This window comes from Tetrao urogallus (genome assembly GCF_951394365.1).
Source record: "Tetrao urogallus genome assembly, chromosome: 2".
In the NCBI taxonomy this organism is placed as follows: Eukaryota; Metazoa; Chordata; class Aves; order Galliformes; family Phasianidae; genus Tetrao; species Tetrao urogallus.
In genome coordinates this window covers 44,485,499-44,509,746 of record NC_136814.1, presented here as the reverse complement: position 1 = coordinate 44,509,746, position 24,248 = coordinate 44,485,499, and the positions used below count along the sequence as shown (strand labels likewise).

The window sequence follows — 24,248 nt, the reverse complement described above, 5'->3', positions numbered from 1 at the left end:
TGCTGTACAGATGTGTTGTATAGGCCATACACTGAAATGAATCTGTACAATTAAAGCTTATAATAACTGAAGAATTTTTTTATTTAGTGTCTATCTTATTTTCTATAACAGAAAAGAAAGAAGTACAGACAACAACAAACATCAAACCCTGCAGCTTTAGGCACCAGGCTCAAAGGCCAGACTGTCTGGCAGCTCCACCAACAGGCAGAAACCTGCACACAGTTTGCATCCTCCTGGTGTTGTAAAGCCTCCTGCAACACTGCTGGCTCACCTTCTACTCACTATCCACTCATCTCAGCCTTGCCGCCCAGATCACATCGTCCTCTGACCCCTTGGTCTGCTTTTTGCATTTGGACCCTGTCACATCACTGTCAGATCAAGACTCATCCCTGTTTGTGATCTATGGAAGCAGGTTTTCTGATAGCACTGTCCACGCACTGTGTAGCAGATACACAACAGCTCCTGCAGAATCAAAGCTGGCTCACTACTACTTATGTTTGTTTCAAATGAAATACTGCTGTCTACAACTGATACTTAACTGCTGGAGCCATGCCATAAGCTCAGATGTCATTATGCTTTTAGCATTAGACATGTAAGAGCTACTGTCAGATACAAATACAAACACTTGACTTCTGGGGAGACCTCATCATGGCCCTCCAATACTTAAAGGGATCTTATAAACAAGAGGGAGACTGATTTTATACACCATCTGATAGGACGGGGGGATAAGATTTAAACTAAAAGATGGAAGATTTAGAGTAGATGCTAGGAAGAAATTATTTACTCAGTGGAAGGTGAGGCACTGGAACAAACCACCCAGGGAAGCTGTGGATTCCTCATTCCTGGAGGTGTTCTGGGCCAGGCTGGATGGGCTCTGGGCAGCCTGATCTGGTGAGTGGCAGCCCTGCCTATTGCAGGGGCTTGGAACAAGGTGATCTTTAGCACCCATTCCCACCCAAGCCATTCTGTGATGCTATGAATCAAAAGAGACTTCTGTCTTTTGAGCTGCTTGAGCATTTATCCTCTGGAGCAGGGACTGCCTTGTGTCAGTTCAAGTAGCATCACAAAGGACTCCTGGTCCTAGACCAGTAGTTAGAAATTAGCACAATGCAATGATTATTATGAGTATAAATAGCCAAACTGCTGCAAAGCAAGGCAAGAGAGGATGGCTCAGCATTCTCAGTATAAAGAGGAGACATTTTATTTAGGGCTGAAAGGGTTTGAGCTGAACCAGCAGAGCTATATATACCATGGTTATTCATTTCTCAGACCTGAAAGTTAAGTTCTGAGGTACTACTGTGTTTCCACTCCAGCTTGACTGCCATGGGGCATTTCTCTTACAGATTGTTTGACCTGAACAGCCACTAACAAGCCAGTAGGCATTTTACTGGAGAACACAATTTGCAGGGGCTGCTGGAAAGACAAACAGTACTCCGAAAACCGAAAAGTAGAGGATCAGGTTGTAGAACCTCCCAGTCCCTCCTCCCTTTCCTATCGCAGAATACTCAGCATAGGAACAGACAGCACAGTAATAAAGGTAATGTTATCACGTATTGAAGCCTGCCCTTTGAAACAGTGAAGTCTATCTATAATGGGCAATGAGGAACCACAGTAAGCTTCCTGATGCAGGTGAGCTGTCAGACTAGCACAGACAGCATGGCTGCATCACATCCACAACCTTTGTGACAGACAGAGCCCTGAAGATAAAAAGCACGGTTTGGGGAGAACGGCCCGGCTGCAAAGACTCAGCTATTGGCTACAAAAGGCAGTGTAACTCCTTGGACTGAAGTTCTGATGCTTCCACAGAATGAGACCAAAAATTTCCAACTGGCAAAGCTGATGTTTTCAAAGGGGTATAAGTTAAAAAAAAAAAAAAAAAAAAAAAGAGACTAATGTACGAAGGGAACTACTGTCCTTTTAGTGAGTAATGGCACATCCATGTTCAAGTGTACAGGGTTACCAGCTCTGCTCTTTATTTTTATTGAAGGCTGAGCTTTCTTCCTCTCCCACAGACTGTTTGCCCTCCACAGTTTTTCCGAGACGATCAGCTAATAAGTGACATCACCTTTCTGTTTTGCCAGCTCATCAGCAAGAGGTGGCTGGCTGAATCTAATCAAATGATGCCCTCTGCTACAGGCAATTCAGTGCCTTCTGCCACGCTGCAAATCCTGGCCAATTACAGGCACTTTGATTATGATCACACCATGTATTCAGAGAGAAAACAGAGCTGTTGCTAAGCACAGGGGTCTTTCAAATCCCTATAGAGGAACTGCAACCTGCAGCATCCCACAAATGTTGCTGATAATGTATGGTGCATCAATGCAAATCATACAGTGGACTGTTAATCTCAGCATTCCTAATGTGCTCTTCAGCTGTGCTTTTGCAGTCTGGATGCTAATGCAATTAATTTGGAAGCCAAATCCTGCTATAGTTCACTCTTAGCTCCAGCATCACAAACAATGTGAAAAAGTCTTTTGGATTCAGAGAACTCACAGCAGTCTATTTATTAATCTTGCCTTGTGGCCAGAAGCAGAAGAATGAGGTAAGTGGGGCATAAGATATCCCCCCAAAAAAGTTTGTTTTCCTGCTTTTTCTTAGTAGCGCTATACCTTCTTTTTATAGGGTCTATCCCTCCCTTCCTGATAAAGAAGCAGATGTGATTAGACTGTAAGGACAACCTACATTTACTATCAAGAGACACTAAATGGTTAAGATGGTGCTAGATTTGTTGGTGGCAGGCTGGATGCTGTTATTAAGGGCTAAATCTGGAAACATCACATATGACAACACATTAAAGCATTTGGCCTTGAAGTTGAAATCCAACCCCCTGAATTATGCAGTGAGGCTCCCTGTAGAGGGTCTACAGGGCATAAGGCACCTTGGAATTGCAGTGGAATGACAATCCCGCCGGAGTGGAGAAGCTGAATTAAGAGGAGAATGCTGAAAAAATGATGAGCAATTAAACAAATTTAGTAGCTGAACTTCAGTGCTTCATTACACCACAGTTCCACTGCCCAGAACCAAACAGATTACTCCAGCATTTCCTCCAAAGGCAGAATATCAAGTGCTATTGCCAGAGAAGTAGCACTTGCAGTGGTGTCATACCTCGTCCCATTCACTGTTCTGAAATTCTGTTTCTTTTTTAAAGCATATTTGTAATATGCTCAGATGTTAAGGTGAGGAAGCCAAAAGTACATGGGACAGCAGCCATCTGAGATACCTGCTTTATAAATCTATGTCTCTTTCTGGATAGGAACTTGTTCATCCAACACGTACTCAATACCTCAAAAAGTACAGACACACAAATGCAATTTTGTCTGCCCAACTGGTCTGGTTCCTCCTTCCACGAAGAACATCATGAAAGATTTCCCTCCTTTTCTGTGGGTCAGCTCCTTGTGTTGTTTCCCTTCCTCTTTTTAGGTAACACAGTCACCATAACCGCAAACCAAGACAGCCCAGAACTGCCACAGGTACTGTAGGAATCACCTATGGCAGACTATGCCTTATGCTGCATAAATCAGACTAGATGGCCACAACAGGTTACCCCTGCCCTAAATCACAAGTTTATGGACCTAAAATGGATTATGTAACAGACTACAGTCACACTAGAGAATTCTCAGAGTAAATAAGCTTTCAGTACTTGTAGACATTCAAAGTGAAATCCAGCACCACACTACAGAGAGGAAGAAAGCCTCTCATAGGCAACCCACTGGAAACACACTGATTTCTACAGAAATAGAAAAATCTGTATGTAGCTCTCAAAAAAAAACCCATAGCAAAATACAACTGTACAAAGACAGATAAGACAAGGATCTACCTAACCTGCTCTGGCAAAAGTGGGTATAGTTTCACATGGTCTGTTAAATTCACTAGTCATATGTTTAGTCACAAAGCTTTAGTAAGGACCAGTAAGTCAAGCCAATTATTCTGTAAAAAAAACTTCTTGCTTGAGAAAACTCACCCATTACAATGACAAATCCAAAACTAGCCAATGTTAGTGATGATCCACTGTTGATCATATTGACGAGCAGCTTGAATAAGGGATATAGCAGCAATGAGGCCCAGAAAAGCCAATTCAAAAGCGTCCACGGTCGTCGGGGTGGTACTATAGGGACTGCTGGGTAGGTTCCTGTTCGGTAGTACTCTTCCTGGAATGCATCCTGGTAGAACAAAGGAGGGCAACAATTAAATCCCTATCTGCCAACAAAACTATACATTCCTGACTTTGATATTTTGTCTGCATTTGTAACCATGGGGAGAGATCAAAGACCAAGTCATGGTTGGAAAACATGCACTTTGAAGTCATGAGCATATAATCAGAAAAAAAGAGCTTACAAGGATGCATATGCATCCTCCCTTTCTCTTACACACAGAAGCCTGAAAAATAGCATGCCTAGAGAGTACAACAAATCCAGTAAGGAAAAATGGGTGAGGAGATGAACACTCTTGCAGCTACTGTTTTGCACTTCTTGCAAGAGCTGCAGCCACTGGATAAATAGTAGAGGTAAACCATAGAAGTATTTGGGCTACATCTGCAGCAGCTCTGCTCCCTAATGTTCTTCCATCCACTGCTCTAAAACAGCCCAGTCAGAAAAGATGAGCAGACACCATCTTGTATCATCCGGCAAAGACACCTCCCACTCCTGATCACTCTGTCCCATGGAGATAGTCTTACTTATCTTGTTCCCATACAGTCAATGGAAGAAAGGTCTGTCTATAGACAGTTGAGCATACAAATAGTTTAAAGTGTCTTTCACTGTTTTTGATGGTCTTGTTTAACAGAGAGATAGTAGGGTAGGGTTTGGTTTGTTCTGTGGTTTTGGGGCACATGTGCTGTTGTGCTTTGCTTTGTTTTTTGAAGCATAGAAGGTTTAGAATTCAGTACTTTTCTCTAACGTGGGTGAACAGCATTGCCTTCAACAAGTGTGATCACTATAACGTATCAAAGCTGGTGGGAAAAAAACAAACATCTTCCTTCTGGTTACAAAGCAAAGATTATTAACCTGATTAACACAAGACTAGTTAATTGAGACAGAATTAGACTAACATAAGGAACCCCAATTAAGTCAGAACGAAGAGCCAAATTTCTTCAAAGAAAGGAATGCTTCATGATGGTTTCAAAAAATGCTGGCAAAGCCAATATCGTCCTATCGTCTACTATGCTATGATTTTACATTTACTTATGCTCCAGCTGACATGGACAATTCTTTAATTATTTAACGGCAATCTGAGCAATTACAGGCTGCTACCATTTTCTCTAATTCAAAGGGAGCATTTAGCTTCTAAGAGATTACACAGTAATTAAAGCATTGCTCTCTCTTTACTGAGATTAGAAAAATTATGATTGCTTTGCTCAAGTGAACTAGATTGTACTAGGATCATTATGACCAATTAATTAGTTGCCTTCAATAAATTATACAATGTATGAAGTCTTCTTTACAGTGCTTTGAGGATTTCAGCTTATGACTGGTTTAACACAGTTATTTATCATTGGCAAATTGAATTCTACTATATACACTGGGCCTTCTAAATATCAGCATTACCTACAAAAATATGAACAATTTCTGACTGTTATTGGTAACACCATTAGAGGGCCTATTACTACAGACTGCAATACAGACACTGAAAAGCAGCAGCATATTTTCCCCCTTGTTGGCTCTGCACAGCATTGGAGTCAGCAAAACCACTGACCCTATCTCACCCAGATGTTTGAGAGAGATATAAGAAATACATAATGGACAAATGGATGTCACTGTCTTCACCTACACTAACATATTACACACCACTGTGCAGATCAGCTCCTTAATTCAGTTAGGATTCCTTGCCCTTAAAAACATTCCTGTTCCTCACAGAACAGATTCATGTGTTGATCTGTTTTCTGAGACTTAGAGGGTGCCCATGGTACCCACGTACAGCTCAGGACAGTATTTAAATCCATTATACACACCAATAATCCCCACAACCATCTCCCCCACAATCATCTCCTCTCATTCACCTGCATGCAGAGATTGTTTTCCATTTGTAATAAGTTCCACCCACTCAAGAATCATTTTCAGATGTGGAAGAATGCTGATCCTAATGATTCCACCAAACTTGAGTTTCTTCAGACACCAAGGTGAATAATGCAGTAGCAAAAAAGGCAGGGAAAATCCATCATCTTGCAAGAATCTAACTGGATTTTTGCTCCCTGCTCCCACCAGGGAGGTCTAGCTACAAAACGATGCCACTGCTCTTCCACAAAGAAATCCTCAAAGAACAAGTATCCAAAAATACACCCTTAGTTCCCAAACACTTGAGTTCTGTACTCCTTCCCTCTTCGCTTACCCTTTACTAATTCCCTGAGGCATTTTGGCATATATTTTCATGCCCTGTTTTCTCTTACAAATGAGAAGAATCAAAAACTCACTTTCTTTTTAATGGAAATTAAGATTCTCAAGCAGAACTTTATTTCAGGAGCTGAAGCTGTAAAGAGGTACAAAGAAACAAAACATGCAAAGGCTAGCAGGGCTAGCAGAGCTGTGACAATTATACAATACCTCTTCAGACTGGGCACTAACATGCATTAACATGCTCAATCTATTTCTTATTAAAGTCAAAGGGAGCCTTTCTAGTGGGAACAGTTTAATAAAAGAAAAATAAAAAAAAAGAGAAAAAGCCAATTTGCAATCCCAAGTCGCACCTTTGTCATGAGCCAGCATTAGCTGAAACAGTGCTGCCTGTCTGTGGAAGGACAAAAATCACCCTCAGCAGAGGAAGAAGCACAAGGGCATGGCATCTGTGTATGCCTGGAAGCATAGGAAGGAGAACAGCGCTTGGTTTGTAATAGGGGGTGCCACTGTTCATCCGTAGAGGACCTGTTTGGCACATTTGCAGCATGGCTACATCAGCAAACAGGAGTCTGAAGCAGAAAGAACATAAGGCAGATTCCCAGAGAGCAGTATCTCTGATTGAGGAGCGTGTAACTGAGACCAGGCAGCGAGGTAAAAAATACAAGCTTTTCTCAAAGACCAGCTCCTTTATTAATGATTAAAAAGGGTCATGTCCCTTGATGCCCACTAACATCATATGTCTTCCCTCATTCAAACAGCTTTGTGTCCTTGATGATAACAAGTGCCCGTTACTCCATGCCACAGCTGCTACACTACACTATTAGAGTAGTGTACACTACTAGAGTACAGTCCAGCTCTGGTCAGTAGGGAAGGGAAGGATAGAGGAGCTTACCATTAACTTAATCCCACACTCAGATACTAGAAGCAAAATGTATCTTTCCATGCTTTGGGGAGAGCAGGACTCTTCAGGAGTGATTTTTTCACATATAAGCTAGAGCAGTTTGAATCACAGCTTGCAGAATGACCCTGCTTCTGCTCACCCCTTTTATTACCATGGCCTTGCAAAAAAGACAGGGCAGCAATTTTTGGTAGCTCTTGGAGCTTCACAGCTGATTAATGCCTCTGAGTGCACCTGCATAACGAGAGGCACATTGTGGGGCAACTCTGCAAAGAGCACATAATTCATCTGTGAAGGTGTGCCAGAGCTGGCAGCCAGTGCACAGTGCAGAAAAAGCTCAGATTGCCGTGAACCAACCGTGCTGCATGCTCTTTTCCCCCCATAAGGCTTGAGGGAGTATTGCAAAATTACAAATGTCACTGAGAACAAGCAACAGCACATGCAACTGGAATGCAAGATAAAACGGGGAATCTGATTTTCAGTAGTGTGCATACCTTGTCTTATTTTAAAACAGTAAGTGGAGTGCTACAACCAAAATAGACAAAGCAGCTGGTGAGTGCATATCTTGCGATAAATTAGTGTCCTTTGAACAAAATTTCATTAATTTTTATAATTAATATTTACTATTGATATATTTATATATATATTAATATTTATCTTGAGATATAAGCCTAACACAGTTTTGGAAGCAACACTCTGTATGAATGCCACATATCATCTCACTTAAGAGCCAAACGTTGTCTAAAAGAAATATGGCAGAAAGGTGAAGCAGACTCTGCACAATGGCCTTCATTATCTCAGAACTCTTTAACAAGTTATCCCTGCTCTGTATCCTGAACAGACTGATTTCACAGAGATGAATGATTGCAATGAAATAACAAAAAACAGCTGAAGAGGAACAATGCCATCTTCCAATCCAGAGCCAACCAACCAACAAAAATAACAAAACAAATCCCAAGACATCCACACTAACTAAAAGCTTCTCAGGAAAAGAAAAACTGAACATAAGCTCATTCCTCCTATGCTTCGATGGGAAACTATGGATTCAACCAACCAGCAAACCAAGCTGTTAGGAAAAAAATAGGATAGATGTACACTCTGTTTGCACTAGAAATAAATGCCAAAGAGAGAATAACAGAATACAACAAAGTGAATTACTGCAAAGGATGTCATAGAGAATTCAAGAAAACAATTCCCACATTCCCATTTAATTTATGTTCCTTCCTGCAAATCTCTCAATATTATCTTAGCAACGTGAAACATGGTTAGAAATAAAGGTGTAGTAACAGGAAACTGACTTTTGCAATGTCCAACAAAATGACCTTTTTCATTAATATTCCTGTAGAGAGAGCACACAGGCCCATAGGTAACATGCTGCCATTCTGCAGAAATGCATTAAGAGGCAGTGACTGAATCAGCTGTGGAAGGCACAACTTACAGAAAGGGAGCACCAGAAGCAGTTAGGTCTATAACTGGAAATTCAATACACATTTACTTTGCATATTCCTGTATACAAGCTGCTTGGAGGTAACACTGATTAAAGTAGGAGTAGTCATGATTTGAAGTGGAGAAAGACTATGGCATAGTCAATATAGAAATGCTAGCGTGGTGTTCTGGGTTGAGTACAACCAGCTGCATGGCAATGAGTGGAAAACAGAACTTAGCTACAGTTTAAAATTTCTAAATCCTAAGCATTCCTGTATTCCAGTCTAGATGACTGAGACCATATTGTGCTTTGTGTACCTATGATTCCCACTGACTGAAACGGGAGCGCTGTGTGTATTCAAAGAGCGCGTACCCAACCATTATTTCTTATGCTCATAAAAACAAAACCCACGACAAACAGATTCTGAAAATCTGAAGGATGGATACAAAAGCATTAGAAAAAACCAACGGGCATCTACAAGCACACAGTCATTATTATTCTGCAACTGTCCTATGATTAAGAATCTGAAATGCACGCTCCCATTGCTATGTGCAAATAAGAGAGCAATTTATCAACTTGCCTGGTTAATGTTGGATATTTGCCCTGTAAAAGAGATAGGCTACAAAAAGGGACGAACATTTTAATACACTAAAGCAAAATATACATCATTTAGCCCACTAATTTCTTCTTGATTAAGGAGGTGCCTCTTCTGTAGAAGAGGAGGCAGTCACTATTCTGTATACTTCCTCTATAATAGAGCCTTAAAACTGCTCCTTCACTGAGGTTTGCATAAGTTTCCTTCCTCTTGCTCTTAAGAAAAAAAAGAAAAAAAAAGAAGGCAACTTAGCAGTGCAAGACCTCTTTGCATCTGAAGAAGCAGAACACTTGTCTGTGAAAAACAAACAACAAACCCACAAACCCCCAGAGCACAACCACTACATATGAACACTGTAAACATCTACTAACACTATAAAGAACCGAGCACCAGTGGCTCATGAGCCACCCTCTGGACAAAACACCAACCTTTTCTTGATATAGTCTGTGGAGCCAATTAGAACACTCCTGCTCATCTTCTGGGATTTCTTCTAATGGAATCCTCCTGCCAATAGTAAACAAGAGAAATTGAAGAATATTAAATAGTTCTGCTGTGACAAATAGCACATACACTGCAGAGGGAGATCACTCACCTGACAGGGGACTCACTATACTCATCCCACCACTATTTCATTTATTAAATAATTTGTGGTAACAGCTCCAGATCAGAAAAGCATAGTTTTGCTTCTAGAGCTACCTTGAATTCTCATATGTATCTGAAACTCAAATATTGATTTCTGAAATAGTAATGCATTCCATCTGAGCTCACCTTCTAGCCAAAGGTTTGCAATTTTCTGTTTCTAAAGAAAGGTACTGAATGAGTTGATTTCCCATCTCACTTAAGTAGCTCAAGGCTGTGTTTAACAAGCTAGGCACCAGAGAGAACACACTGTTCTCATAACTAGAGTAAAGCAGATCTAATATTTTTCAGGTAACTTTCCTGATTCATTAAAATTTTTCTAATGTGCATGCAGCTTTAGATAATTTCTAGCAAAATGGCTTCTTTCACAGAAAAATCCCACTTAGAAAAAAATAATTCAACAAATTATGTGAACTTTGGTCAACAATTCTGTGATAGAAAAAAATCCCTTTGTCATCTCCACTTAGAAATGCCAATAACAATGTTTAATAGATTTTATATTTTTCAGTATTATATATACTTTAATTCATCTCAGTTGAGAACAACATTGAATTAACTTCTTTTAGCAAAAGAGAGAATACTGTGTAATAATCATTACACAGCTTGTCCTAGGCAGGGAGGCAGAGGCAGTCAGTTGTTGGTAAACAGCTACACCAGATAAGAGAACAGTTCTGAGCTTGGCTTCCATCTAGAAACAAACCACTGTGCCAGAAGGGAAGTGTGCAGACGAGGTTTCTTGACTCCTGCCTCTGGTGCAGGCCTCAATTAAAAAAAATAATAATAAAATCCTGTACAGCTCCAAAAGGGTCCTCATGTCCTTACAGTTGCAGAACATTACACAAAACCCTGAGTGAATCCATATGAGTTTTTCTATCTGGAGCACTCTGACACCAGGTTGGTAGAGATTTGCTACATCCATTACCTGCTTGAAAATATTTCCTTATTTGTGCAAGTATACGCTCTCACACGCCAAAAAAATAAAAGAATTGAAATGTAGATTACTTGCCTTACATATAAATCTGCATGGTACTTCTTTCCATTTAGAACGCCCAGCAATGTTGGATTCTCATTATTTCTAAAATTGAGGGTAGAATCATAGACGGCTGAAACTACAAGAAGAAAAACAGGTTATGTGACCAGAGAAGTAACAGAATGGAAAAATCAGTCATCCACTCTCAGACAAAGAGAATACTTACACACAAAGTCATGAGCACAATAGTTTGAGCTACCACCAAAGTAAAGTTAACGATTGAATATTCAACCTGCAAGTTATCAGAAGCCAAATATCCAGTAAACCTCTCGGGAATTATACCAGTAGAACGGATGAGTTTGGTCTCCATGCTTGTCTCCTTCCCCCAGCAGACATCAAACACAGTGTGGGGAACATAACGACTGTTTATACATCACAGGGCATCCTAGAAGCCCTGTGGTTGGAAAACTATCAGCCTTCTTAACTCTCTCTGGATTAGACACTCCTCTCCCCATTCTCCTACAGGAAACAGGGCAAATAACCAGGCAGAAAAACACACAAACAGTGAACAATATATACAGTTTGTCTAAGAATGGGTAAAGTTCACCTGAGATAAATCCTGCAGCCAGAGGGCTGGATACAACTCCTGCTTAGGGTTCAAAACAATCTCCCTTTCACATCCATTCATGGATAACAATGGCATTTGCTAAAGGGCACAGGCAGGGACAGATTAACAGAACTTGACCTATGAGAGCTGGACTACTGCTAAGGCTGCAGATATGATGAATATAGTATCTGAGTTCCAAAGAACTGAACTGCAATGAAGCTTGTAGCCCAAAGAGAACGCTTTCTGCATTTCAGGACTGCATAGAAACAGTAAAAGCACTTGGCAAGTGAGGTTTTTTCTTAGCTGAACTAAGACAGTGCCAAAAAATAGTTTCTACAGAGAAAGAGTTTTCTGTTTTAACTCAGAAAAAGCGTTTCAGAAGAGATTCTTTGAACACAGGAGACAAAAACTTTTGACGAATTCATGGTACCAACATGCCTAAGGCAAGGGAGTTAGTTGGAACTGGATGATTTTTAAAGTCCCTTCCCACTCAAACCATTCTATGATTCTAAAATATCCCTAAATATCCTAAACTTTTTTTTTTTTAATATGTCAGAAAACAACTGAAACTGGTTGTGCATCACTTTAGGAATTCCAAGATCAATTGCATCAATAAAAACCAAACTGACTAACATGTGCTTTGTTTAATATCTTCTGCTCTAGAGTTTTGCAGTAAGGAACACTATGGTGGACTTTTGTTGTGAAAGGTGTTGACCCCTCCTAAGGAAGTGTTCTGTTACATAGAATAGATTTGGGTTTATTTTTGAAATTTATTTATGCGAGACAGTTACGGCTTAGTCATAACATTCAGTCCAGCAGAAATTCCCCCACAAAGCAAAATTCATATCCTGGAACAGAATCCAATTTAGTGCTGCAAGGGAATCCTGGAAATAGAGACTTAAACTTTGTCACTGCATGAAGACTGTATCCCTCAGACTTAAGTCTATTTTTTGTACTACAGTTGGGTTTTTGGCTTCAGCTCAAAACTACAAATTGTAAGCCAAAATCTGCTTCAAGTACACTATTTTCAATGTACAATAAAAATAGGCAATTATTTTGAAAAGAAAAGAAAAAGTAATCTACCTCCACTTTAAATCTCTGAAGTGCAGAAGATTTTACTAATCCACTCTAATTTACTAATCCAGTGTAACTGAAAATAAAAAACCTTAATCTGGTTTGTACAAGGTAGACTCATTAGTTTAGAATAATCTCAAACTACTGAAGAAAAACAACAAATTGAAAACAATAAAGGAAAGCATGATGCATCCAGCCTGTATTATGATATTCTTTCCAGCTCTTTTTCATATCATGCAGAAATCTTTTGCTGGCAAAGCAGTATCAAATCCAATATAACAACAACATATGCAGGAGTAAATAGGCCCCTATTATATCTGGATATAAAGTAACTGAAGAGCTAAGCTTTTCCATTATGAAAGTGCAGGAAAAGACGTATTGTGGAGGCGTCAAAGAAAAAGATTTCATAGGATTAAAATTTGCCAGAAAGCATTTGCCAAAGCAGCATACTAGTACACTTTATGACATACTGAAATTGTTTTCCACTAAACAAGTACTTTGCATGTATTATTCCATATGTATTTATATATATATATAAACACATATACAATTATACACATTTTTGTATATAGTAGAACTGGAAATCTCATGACTTTCACATCCAAAAGCTTAAGAAATTTCATGTTTTAAATCAAGTAAAAAATACCTTTCACAGCACCTTCAAAATATTCCATCTGTCTCAGTCTCAGACCAGTTCTTCACAAGCTTTGCTTTAACTATGAAATGATATATCTCTCAAAGAAATTACCTTAAAACATTTTTTTTCATTAACAAAGAAAGATAACTCATTACTGTGGAGCCTCTTGAGAGAACAACATTTTCCCCCATTTCAGTTGCTATTTTCTGACATTAGATAAAGATGTAAATCTCATTTTTGTTTTCTAATCTAAATCTACTTTGGTTCTCTATACAGAATTCTGACAAAGAACTATATAATTAAGGAATTAGGATTAATAATGACCTGGGGTTTAAGAAATCTTTGAATTGTGTATTTAGAGAATTTTTTTTACTTTTCTTCTCATACACTTTAAAAAAGAATTTTTTTTAATTGGCCTCTTGGATTTCACACATTATTTTGTGGACATTGAGAACTATGGCTGAATGAATGTCCAACAAATCAACCTGCCTGCAACATAACCTCATTCTAGCAAATAACAATCTGAAGTGAAGATTACAGAGCAGAGTGGGGAAAAGAAGGTGGAATTCACTGTACATTTTGGCACAATCCGTTAGCATTTAATAGCTCTGGTTATCTTACTTAAAATAATCTACCTGCTCAAACTTGCTAACTTGCTCAGATCTAAGCACTGAAGAATTCCAGGACTGAAGAGCTGCTCATGGAAATTCGTCAGCATTGCCATAATGAACTCCATGAGAACATCACTGTGGAATTTGTTCTTGTGCACTGCCTCTAGGACAGCAGTTTCCAGCATGCACAACAGTAATAAGTTGACAACTTGGAATTATCTGCAATCCATCTTGAGGTACATTTATGAGGTAGCCTTACCTAAACATGAACAGCTGTAACGAACTACCTGATGTATAGACAAGACAACACAAATAACCATTAAATACATATTTTACAGTATTTATGACATTTATCTTTACTGTGAGTAATGACTAGGTACTTTAGAAACAGATCCGTGTTTTCATTTGCTTCCAGCTGAGCTGTACAGGCAGCAAATTCTACATTATAATCTAACAACAATTTATTAGGACACCACACAACCTCTAGAAATGACACAGCTGGTAACTTTGTCTGTTACTTGTGAGCTGGTAGAGACAATCACTCATTAAAATATCAGAACTAATTTGAAAATACTGGAAGCAAGCCTTATTTAAGGACACCTGAACTTGTGAAAGTCACTAAAGGGAAGTGAATTCCATTATTTCTTATGAAGGAAAGAGACTAAATAATCCTGGTTATTTTATGTTATATTATATGTGAAATATTTTAGGAGGGGATTATTTCATTAAATGACCATTTTAGAATAAGACTTTCTGAATGACATTTGCAGCCATTACAGTAGTATCAACCTCTTGAAGTTATGGTATTCTACAGAGGCACCATGGGCAAAGATACTCTTCCTGTTATAAAAAAGGTCACTGTGATTCCTTAGAGATGGAAAACAAACCTCTACACCAGAGGTTCTGACAATACAAATGCATTCACTCACACAGGCGTATAAAGTTATCTCTATTTAATTTTTAGTGGGAGGAGGGGGAATAAATTAATTAGGAGATAAGTTTCTTTGTTATCTGTGTGAAAGATATTTTTGCCAAACTATGTATCTGCTTATATTGACAGATGTGGTGTCTACTGGTGCAGAGACAATTTCTCATACATACACATGAAATACCAATAATACACAATAAACCCCATCTGAGGCTAAATTTTTCAAAACATGACTTTACTAGACTGATTTCATCTGCATCTGTTTCCAACAGACAAAAAACTACCGCAGAAAGTAGCATCAGAGGTTGAAACAAAGTTTTGGAATGCATCAACCTGTGATCGCTGCTTTTGTGTCTGAATTATATTTCTACTACCACAGCAACCACCTTCCACTCATCCTACAGTATTTCAGCTTCAGAGAGCTGGAATCTTATAATTTTCAGAAAGAGGAGCTAAGAAAAGAGGAAAATGAAAAGCTGACCTTGGTCACAGCCAGCTTGGAACAGGCATTTAGTTTTCCTTCATTGCTATAACAAGCTGCAGTTAACTCCCTTAGCAAAATACTCCAGCTAGGCCCACCACCCCTTCTGGAAGAGCAGAAAGTGCACTAGCCTAAGTGGCAGATCCCAAAATGGGCTTTTTCACACAGAAGCATCAGTACAGTGGCCACAACAATGCTCTTTGGAACAAGTAATCTGGTTGCAATATGAGGGATACAGTCAGTTACTGTGCCACATAAGGAACAGTGAACAAGTTAACAAGCGAAGAAATACTACTAACTAATGTAAATATTCAAAAGAAAAAATGTCCAAATTACTACATCATAAATCCTCTGCATATGTTGACACCTACAGCAACACTTTTTTTCCTTATAACATGGGTGCACCCCACCACTTGTAACATGGTATGTGCGCCGTGCCTGGCAACATTCAAGGTCAGGCTCTGAGCAACCTGATCTAGCTGCAGGTGTCCTTGTTTATAGCAAGGGAGACACGGCCTACATGGCCTTTAAAATGACGGTCAAATGTACCCCTTGACTCTGTAACAGAGAAACAAATAGTAACCCAGATCTAATTACCTCTCTCTCACTCCAGAAAGTGACAGTGCAAGTAAGGCAACATACCCACCAGAACTGCAACACTTATCAGGGATCATCAGGCTTTTTCCTCTGTTTGTTGGCTGTTTATAAGTTACATAGTTTCAACTACCTATGAACCCTCACAAAGGAAATCTTACCTCCTCAGCCTTTACCCTGATAAATCCAGCAAGGATTGAGGTAGTAACAGATTCCCTAGAATACTTATTTAGGGAACAGTATAAGTCTTTGTTGTCCTGAAAGTATATCGAATATTTAGGATTCTAGAAGTACTACCGTGGCTTATCTCATGAATACCTCAAACTTCCTATAAACCTATAACCCGAGTACCCTGAAATTATCTCCTTTTGGAATATTTTCCCATAAATCAGCTGCTTGTCCACAGCCACGCTACGTTTTGTTTTCTTCATACTGAATAGCGACAAGAAAAACAAATCACCACTAAAATCACCTGCCCTTGACTCCCCAGCTCAAGATACTGGAGGTCAGAGAGTTCTGACTCAGATCTTCTTCAGTGCCTCACGTCTTTCTCCCCTCCTCCTCAGCAAAACAGTCTACTTAAAAGGGAAGGTTAAACTGTGCCCTTCAGGAAGTTGCACATTACCTCCATCTACTTCATGTATCAGAAAAGATCCAAGCAATGCCATCCATTTTGGGGGTGGGAAATCACTGATGCCTGACAAGCTACAACAGTGATATAATCTACCTGACTTGAGAGAGGATATGAAGAAGAGACATGACAGACAGCAAGACAGCTGACTGCAAAGTTGTTGTGTTGTTTTTTTTTCTTTACATCAGCTATCCCAGATATGCCAGATGAAAACACGTCTTCAAAGACAAAAGAAGCTTTGACATTAACTTCAGTCATGCCAGAACATTTTCTTCTAAACCACCAACTACTTTGTCTTCCTTACATATCAGCCTTCTAACAGCACATAAATCCACCAAAGCCCAATTTAGCAATGGGTGCAATTTAGCACTATTTTTCCCTTGTCCTTGAAGTACACAGCGGAAGACTTAGCTGGATTTTCTTAGTCAAACAAGATCACTTCAAAGGCATTTGTGCCGTATTCTTACTGATGGCACTCTAAATTGGTAAATTCAGGTAACCAGAAGGAGGGAAGTAGGGGGTATCAAACAACATTAACAATGAAATATTTATTCATACTTTGTAATTTGTTTCTAAACTTCTCCTACACATATCTTCAGAAAAGGTTGACTTCCCACATCTCTGCTCCACAAAGGTTACCAAAACTCCCCGGAGTATATTTAGGCAGACATTTTAAAGTGTAACATTCTGTTGATAAAAAATGATACTTATATTTGCCATAAGAAAACATTTAGGATGCATTCTTAGATTCCCTGACTTATTGGCTTCATTTGGAATAGGAATTCTTAATAGTATAGCAAAAACTAAGAATCATTATCCTTTGTGAATATATAGAAAATCCAGAGCTGAGGATTCCTCAATACAATGACAGAGCAGAAAGCAAAAACAAGAAACTAATGAAGCTGCCCCCAGCTTTTGCTAGTCAAACCTGATTCTAATTTTCACAGACTAGTGGAAGAAAGCTCAGAAAAGATTCCAGCATTCTTCTGATAAAACATGCACTATGGGGAAAAGAAGAGCACAGCAAAGTGAGAGCAGGTACATGAAATAACCATTTAGCATGTTCCTTGTGACTTTCCTTACCTACATTTCTCAAACACTGCACGGTGACAGCAAATCCTTTTGTTCGTGGCAGTAGGTGATATTTGAGCTTGGGCAAGCCTTTGGCTTCAGCGACCTGCATGCTAGCCTGGTGCTTCTGTTCTGTGAACCTTGTGCCCTCACAATGAATCAGGAACTAAAAAGCAAGAAAGAACAGCAGTCAGAAAACAGCTCAGGTTTTCTACACATGCTTGACCAGAGCCCTCACTGATTCCCACCAATATGGCCCAAACAAACACTGCTAGCAGGGACACACGTAGACAAATACACTACAACGTAATTGCCCTGGAACTACTAAAAAAAAAAACCAAAAACTCTCTTAATTGCCTCCACCCATGTAACTTACCACCCTGTGGTTTTTAACATCTGCTTTGCTGCTCATGACTAAATGACTTGATTTCTCTAATGGGTCGCTCCTTCTCTAAAGAGATGTTAGGAAGCAGTCAAAATGCATTTTCTATTGCACGTCTCCTAGTGATGCAGAGGTGCTCCAGTATCTAAAACTCGTGAAGTGTTTGAACCAAATGCAATTCTAGGAAATGCCTCATTAGCCCACTTGCTTGCACTAGAGCACATGGAGCATAAGCAACAGCAGATACTAGCTTTGATGACAAGGATGGTGCTGATAACATAGGTAGGGCAGTAGATGCAAGAGAACTCTAAGTCTCAATCCCTTGTGAACCACACAGTTTAACTGCTCAGATATGAATTACAATTTTTTTCGGTGTCAGGAAAGGGAGACCATAGGGATATTCAGAGATTTAGCACATGCTCATGTGCTTTCTGCCAAGCCTGAATCCAAATTAATGCATCAGAGAGCAGTGCATATTGCATCAGTAAAGTTTCAGTAACCCACAGCAAAAATTTAGCCCACTAGACACAGAAACCTGAAGAAACCTGTCCAAGTTTCCAACTTTAGATCCAGCCTATCTAGGAGCACTTTTACTCACTTATAATGTGCATCATGTTAAATAGTCAGATGAAACATACAGAAACTGCTGAGAAAACGCTTCTAACACATCTAGCACACTCTGCCTTCCTATGTACAAGGTGCTACCACTATGCCTTTTGACATTATATCATTCCACACCAGAATAAATCCAACTGTACAACAGCAACTAAATATTTTCTATTACAGGCATAGCCTCCTCTTAGAAATCCTTTCACAGCAGCATATAAAAGATGGTGGTAATTTGAGTTTACCAATTAGCATTGAACTGCCTACTTCTGCAAAAATGCATTCAACACCTTTTGCAAGTGAAAGAGCATACACACCCCTCCTCCAGCTCCTATATTTAGAGAACTGGAATCTGCCTGAGAAGAGGGGTTGGACTTGATGATCTCTAGAGATCCCTTCTAAGCCCTACAATTCTGTGATACTGTGAAAGATTATTATTGATCACAGCGGGGACATTTTTCAAATAACACCTGTAGGGCTCCATAGAGGTAGAAAACAGACAGGTTAGACTATCGTACCAGAAATTCAAAACAGAATTCAGCTCTCTCATAGTATTCTCTGGATACTGCTAGGAAGTTCACAAATCAAAGTTCTCAGAAGCAACGTGGTTACCAATAGACACTACCTACGCTTCCATTCTTCCAGGCATTGCAGCACCTCCCACTCCTCCCATTAGTCATCACTCACCCAAAAGTTTTCAGGGTAGTCCCGGAGATTCAGCAACTTCTGCATAACTGTTTTCCGATCTTCCTCCCACTTACGCTTGCAGAAGACTATCTCCAGGAAATACCACATCCAGCCAATGATAGGCATGTAGGAGAGCTCCTTCTTTGCCAGCACTTTGGAACTCTGCAAGATAGAATGAAAGGAAGTAAGACAGAATCACACCATTTACTGAGTTCTGTTGGGACGTGGCACATGCATAGCTAGATAGTAATATGGAATCATATATGGATCTGTTCCAGCTTCAAAATCAGTATGAAAACAAAACAAAGAAGAATTTTCCTTGCATGACACAACAGCCAAATCTACTAAACACTCATAAAGCCTGCATAGTACAGTAGCATATTGAGGCATACATCTCTATCGCAAATGCTTTCCCAATGTAGGAAATCTTAAGTACTAGAAATATCAGCAGTAATACAAATACTTCCTGCGTGTTCAGATTTGTTTTAATGGAAAGGCAGAAATACTTACACTAGCGAATTTCTCTTCAGAGCATTCTTCTGGAATAAAATAAGCACCATTCCTGCCTCACAGGTTTGACACTGAAGTGATTTATCCACACAATGCATAACAAGTCTATTGCTTATCAAGGGTTCAACTCATTTCAAATCTCAAATCCTACTCTAGATTTCAGTCCTGTGATTACCTCAGAACAATTCTGCTTTAGGCACATTTGACTCCAATTGCTCATTTTCTACTTTTCAAGTCACTCTGCACTGGTGAGCTGTCTCACTTTCCCATTCAGTGAACAAAAAAGTATGCCACTGTGAGTGCGTGTGTACACAAAAATTATTTCAGCAATCCCTGAGATAGTTGTATTTTCCTAGAGGACAGCAGGAGCAATTACACAATCCAGTTTCTATCTGTGATATCATTATAAGCAGTACCATGCTTGCTCTCGGCAGATGGGTTCCAGGACATGGCATCTGACTAGAAGATGTTATTTACTGGTAGAAATTATGAGCAACTACTATTTGCTTTTATTTCCTTTTTTAGTTGCTGTTGTTCATTTGGTTACTAGGAGAAGAGATTTGACCTAATTCTTTATCTCAGTTCACTTCTTTCATCTACTCTCTTTCCTTGAGGAAGGAAAATACCTTAAATAATTAAGCTATCTAAAGGCTTATAAGAGTGGAAGGCAAATGCACATAAATAGCTTCCAAGCGACTGTTACACAGAAGAAGTGGAAAAAAAGACATGAGAATTCAATTCCTAAGAATGCAAGAACTTACACTTCAAATAATTGAATACTTTATAATAAAATTATCTCTCTCAGTCATTTGGAGACTGAGTGATGGGCCCAGACTGTATCCCTAAGGCCTGCTCTCCCACAAGGAGCAGCTGGAAGACTCAGTAGCTGAAGCTGAGGCAGCCTTTCTGCAATTTCAGTTTTTCCTGGACGTTAATCCACGCTGCACAGCAGCAGCAACACTGAGCCCAGCCTCCTCTTCCAGCTCCCCAGACCAGCCACAGGGAAAGGCTCTCCTCCCACCACCTTCCTTAGCTCTCAAACTTTTTTTGCCACAGTACTGCTTTTTCTTCTCTCAGTTACTTCTAATATGAGTCATCCTCTTATTTCCAGAATAAAGCTAAACAGTTTCAGTATACACTTTTAAAAATCTCCATGGAGCAGTTTTTGTTATAGGCCATCATGTAGAACACCCAATGAAAATACACACACCAGTACAGAAACTCCTACATTCCCCTCTCCTGTGCAAGACTGAGGAAGATATCTGAGCCAAAGCTTTGCCCTGTTAAAAGCCCAAAAGATGCCAAGTGTTCCCACACCCCAGTCACAACCAGGTCAGCCATTAGCCAGCAGCTCAACTGGAATCCTGGCAGAATCCAGTTCATCAGGCAAAAAGCAGCAGTGACACCTAATTCACCCTCAAAAACAAAGTGAAACAGAGACAGGCCTGATGTGAGCTGCAGTGCCACAGGGTGCAGCATGACCACAACAGCAGAGCAGATGTTTGAATTCTTCCACAGGTCACACTCCTCTGCATTTTCTGTGCCAAAGCATTTCTGAAGTCTAGAAGTGCACTTTAGACAAATGCGAATGCACATCTCCTTATATGCACATAAAAAGGAATTACATCACCTAATGCTTCTTCGTGCACCTCACCTACCCCAGAAATAAAATTTAGGCTGATGGCACAGAAGTATTTGGCAAAAGGAAGCTCTGCAGCCACTACACTGGTAGTGGGAGGAACATATTAGGCCTGGCCCTCAGGAGCTCTCGTCTCTCTTACAACAACGACAGCTACAGTCTGCTATGTTTCAGCTGTCTACGTGTACACAGCTCCCATGTAAATACAACAGGAAGAACATGGATGTGGCTCACTTCTGCTACCAATTTTCCAAAGAGCTTTGGAAAATATGTGACAGTCACCTCTAACCCTTAAATTCAGCTCACTAAACAGAATAAATAGAGCAAATCTTCACTTTTTATGAAAAGTACATGGCCTTCCTGAAGGAATTTAAACATTTCCACTGCTCGGAGCAGTGTAATTCCAACAGACATCTTATGAAATCACTGCTGGACAGGGACAGCTTATCTATGGTCACAGCATTTTAACACAGATAAATTTCTTTTACCAAGTTACTTTGGAAAGCCGTGAAATTCTCCTTGTGTGCCAGTGCCACATACAAAATTTAATTTTAAAAGGTCATTTTAAATACGTTCATACAGCTTTGCTGATTTATGTTTCCAGCCTCAGTTATTCAGCATCTTTTCATCACAGAGTGCAACAAGCAGTCTGAAATCTACTTGCAAGCTGAGAATGTCTAACAAAATTTGTTCTGCAATTTCAAAACAAATTTATTGTAGCTGCAAGCCAGTAGCAGCAGGCAATTTATGTCGTAAATTATTTTCTCTATCGGCTGCCCTCACTGCTGACATACTTTTGATAATTGTTTGCTCTATTTTTGAAATACAGCACTCTTTCAAATTACAGTATTAGGTCAGTAAGATGGGAAGATATATTTCTCTAGGGGGAAGGGAAGACCCACACTTTTTCCATGTAAGAAAGGTAACAGCAATATTCTAGTGGATCTAAGCCCAAGTATATGCTAAGATGCTGTATTAAATGCAAACAATGTGTTCTTGTCTAACTGCATGATCAATCATGTAACTTCTATTAATATATTGAAATGTACAAACAAATGAGTGCTAAAAAGTAATCAATATTCACACATCTATCATTCCCTTACAGCAACCTAGGGAAAAACACCTATCAGTCATGCTCAGTTTCTCCAACAGCAAGCTTCAATATAAATAGCTTTTATTTAAAATTTGGTTTTCCTGGCATATGGAACAGATAACTAGGGTTAGAAATGATGACACAGGCTGAGCAATACCTGTGTTCAGAGGAAAATAAAACAAAGTTAGCTTTAAACTGAAGGTAATTTTTGCTGGTATAAATATCATCTCAGGAAAAGAGATGATAACGACTAAAATGACTAAAAAGGTAATTTGTCGCTGCTTGTTTATATCAAGCAATGAATCAGAGGAGCCCGGCGTACCCTGGCAGGGAGTATACCAGTATGTTTTCAGTGCAAGTCCTGAATAACATCTTACACAGAACGTGACTTTGTCTTAATTACCTCTAGGCTTTATGAAGTTTGTGTTCTCCTCCTAATTTCTCACAACCACCACAAGTCTTCCACAGTTTGGTGCTACTAACACGTGCTAGTAGATTCAGCAGCACAGAGCCTAACTGTAAGCAGCAAGATAATCTGTGGCTTAAAATTAACTTGCAAGAGAAAAAGCAAGCACAGAGATGCTTCTTGATGTGGTTTTTGCCTTCACCATTCTAAATGAATAGGTTTCTGGCTCTCACTCAGCACTGTCAAGCCAGTATCTCCTAGCACTTTGAATGGGAACTTCAAGAGTATCATATTAAAGAAAGTAATTAAAAAGTAAAATAAATGATTTTTGTTTCTTTTTTTTTTTTTTTTTTTTTTTTTACCCTGTTCCATCCCATCCCAAACATACATATGTACATGTGTTCTTAGCAACTCCTTTGGGTCTTTTTGCCAAGTTTTCTTCTGTAGACAAAGAAATTTTCAAGAAAGTAGAGAACCTTGTGCCATCTAGGCATAAGGATCAAATAATGACAAGACACTGTATCACAAACCTGACACCGGTATACATAGACTAAGCTCCCTCCATCAAAAATTTCCCCTCTCCCCATCTCCCTGAAAAAGTGGAAAAAAAAACCCAAACAATCAAAATCACAGTAACTGAATATTATAAACCTGTTGGGACTGTATCAATTTAGCCATAAAGACAGCAGGGAACATAAAGACAGAAGAGAAAGCCAGTATGAAGAAGAGAGATGAAAGGAGAAGACCAATGAGCAAATTGAACGTCTGTTGCAAAAAATACCAGCAGGGATAGCTGTCATATTCCATTTAAATAAATAAATAAGTACAAGAAAAGGTAAATATTTTTTGTGTGTCAGGAAAGACTAGAAAGTTTTAAGGAGTTTAATTTTCTTTTGATGTGAGCAAAACCACCACTAACACAAAGAAAACCCAAACAACAACAACAACAAAAAACAAAAAACAATGAGAATTGATTGGTTTCATTTAACACAAGTTCAAGGCATAAAACAGAATTTAAACGCACACTTGCAATATTGGTAACAGCACGGTCACTGTGTACCGCAGATGTAACAACATACAGCAGTGCACTACAATACCACCATTCTCTCTGCTTTCTGGAGCTAAGTACAAACAGTTCCACTCCTTTGGTCTTCATCTTCTTCCTCTTCATCCTCCCCAGCCATCTCTCCTTATGATGTACCAGGCAGACAAGTACCGAAACTGATACTGGAGGTGCAATGCACAAACTTTCAGCAGCAGGGGACACAACATTGGCTTAGTGAGATGTTGGTAGACACCTAGAGTCTGCACAGACACTTTGCAGAGTATAAAGATAAACCACGTTAAATAGAAAGCCTCACTGACTCACAAAGCCCCTGAGCCACATGTTGCTAAAGGCTAGGACAACCCTTAGAAATCTCTCTCTATGCTCCC

General features: G+C 39.5%; 1 protein-coding gene across 1 annotated transcript in view; it reads right to left on the bottom strand.

The window, feature by feature from the left end:
- Positions 1–24,248, bottom strand: part of AGPAT4 (1-acylglycerol-3-phosphate O-acyltransferase 4) — a gene marked incomplete at both ends in the record, with an annotated part of 51,801 nt that overhangs the window by 2,492 nt on the left and 25,061 nt on the right. The window contains 5 exons of the mRNA XM_079550326.1: positions 3,962–4,160; positions 9,677–9,752; positions 10,894–10,996; positions 17,504–17,657; positions 19,167–19,328. Of these exons, the coding sequence (XP_079406452.1) occupies positions 3,962–4,160; positions 9,677–9,752; positions 10,894–10,996; positions 17,504–17,657; positions 19,167–19,328 (694 nt within the window). The remainder of the gene's footprint in view (positions 1–3,961; positions 4,161–9,676; positions 9,753–10,893; positions 10,997–17,503; positions 17,658–19,166; positions 19,329–24,248) is intronic.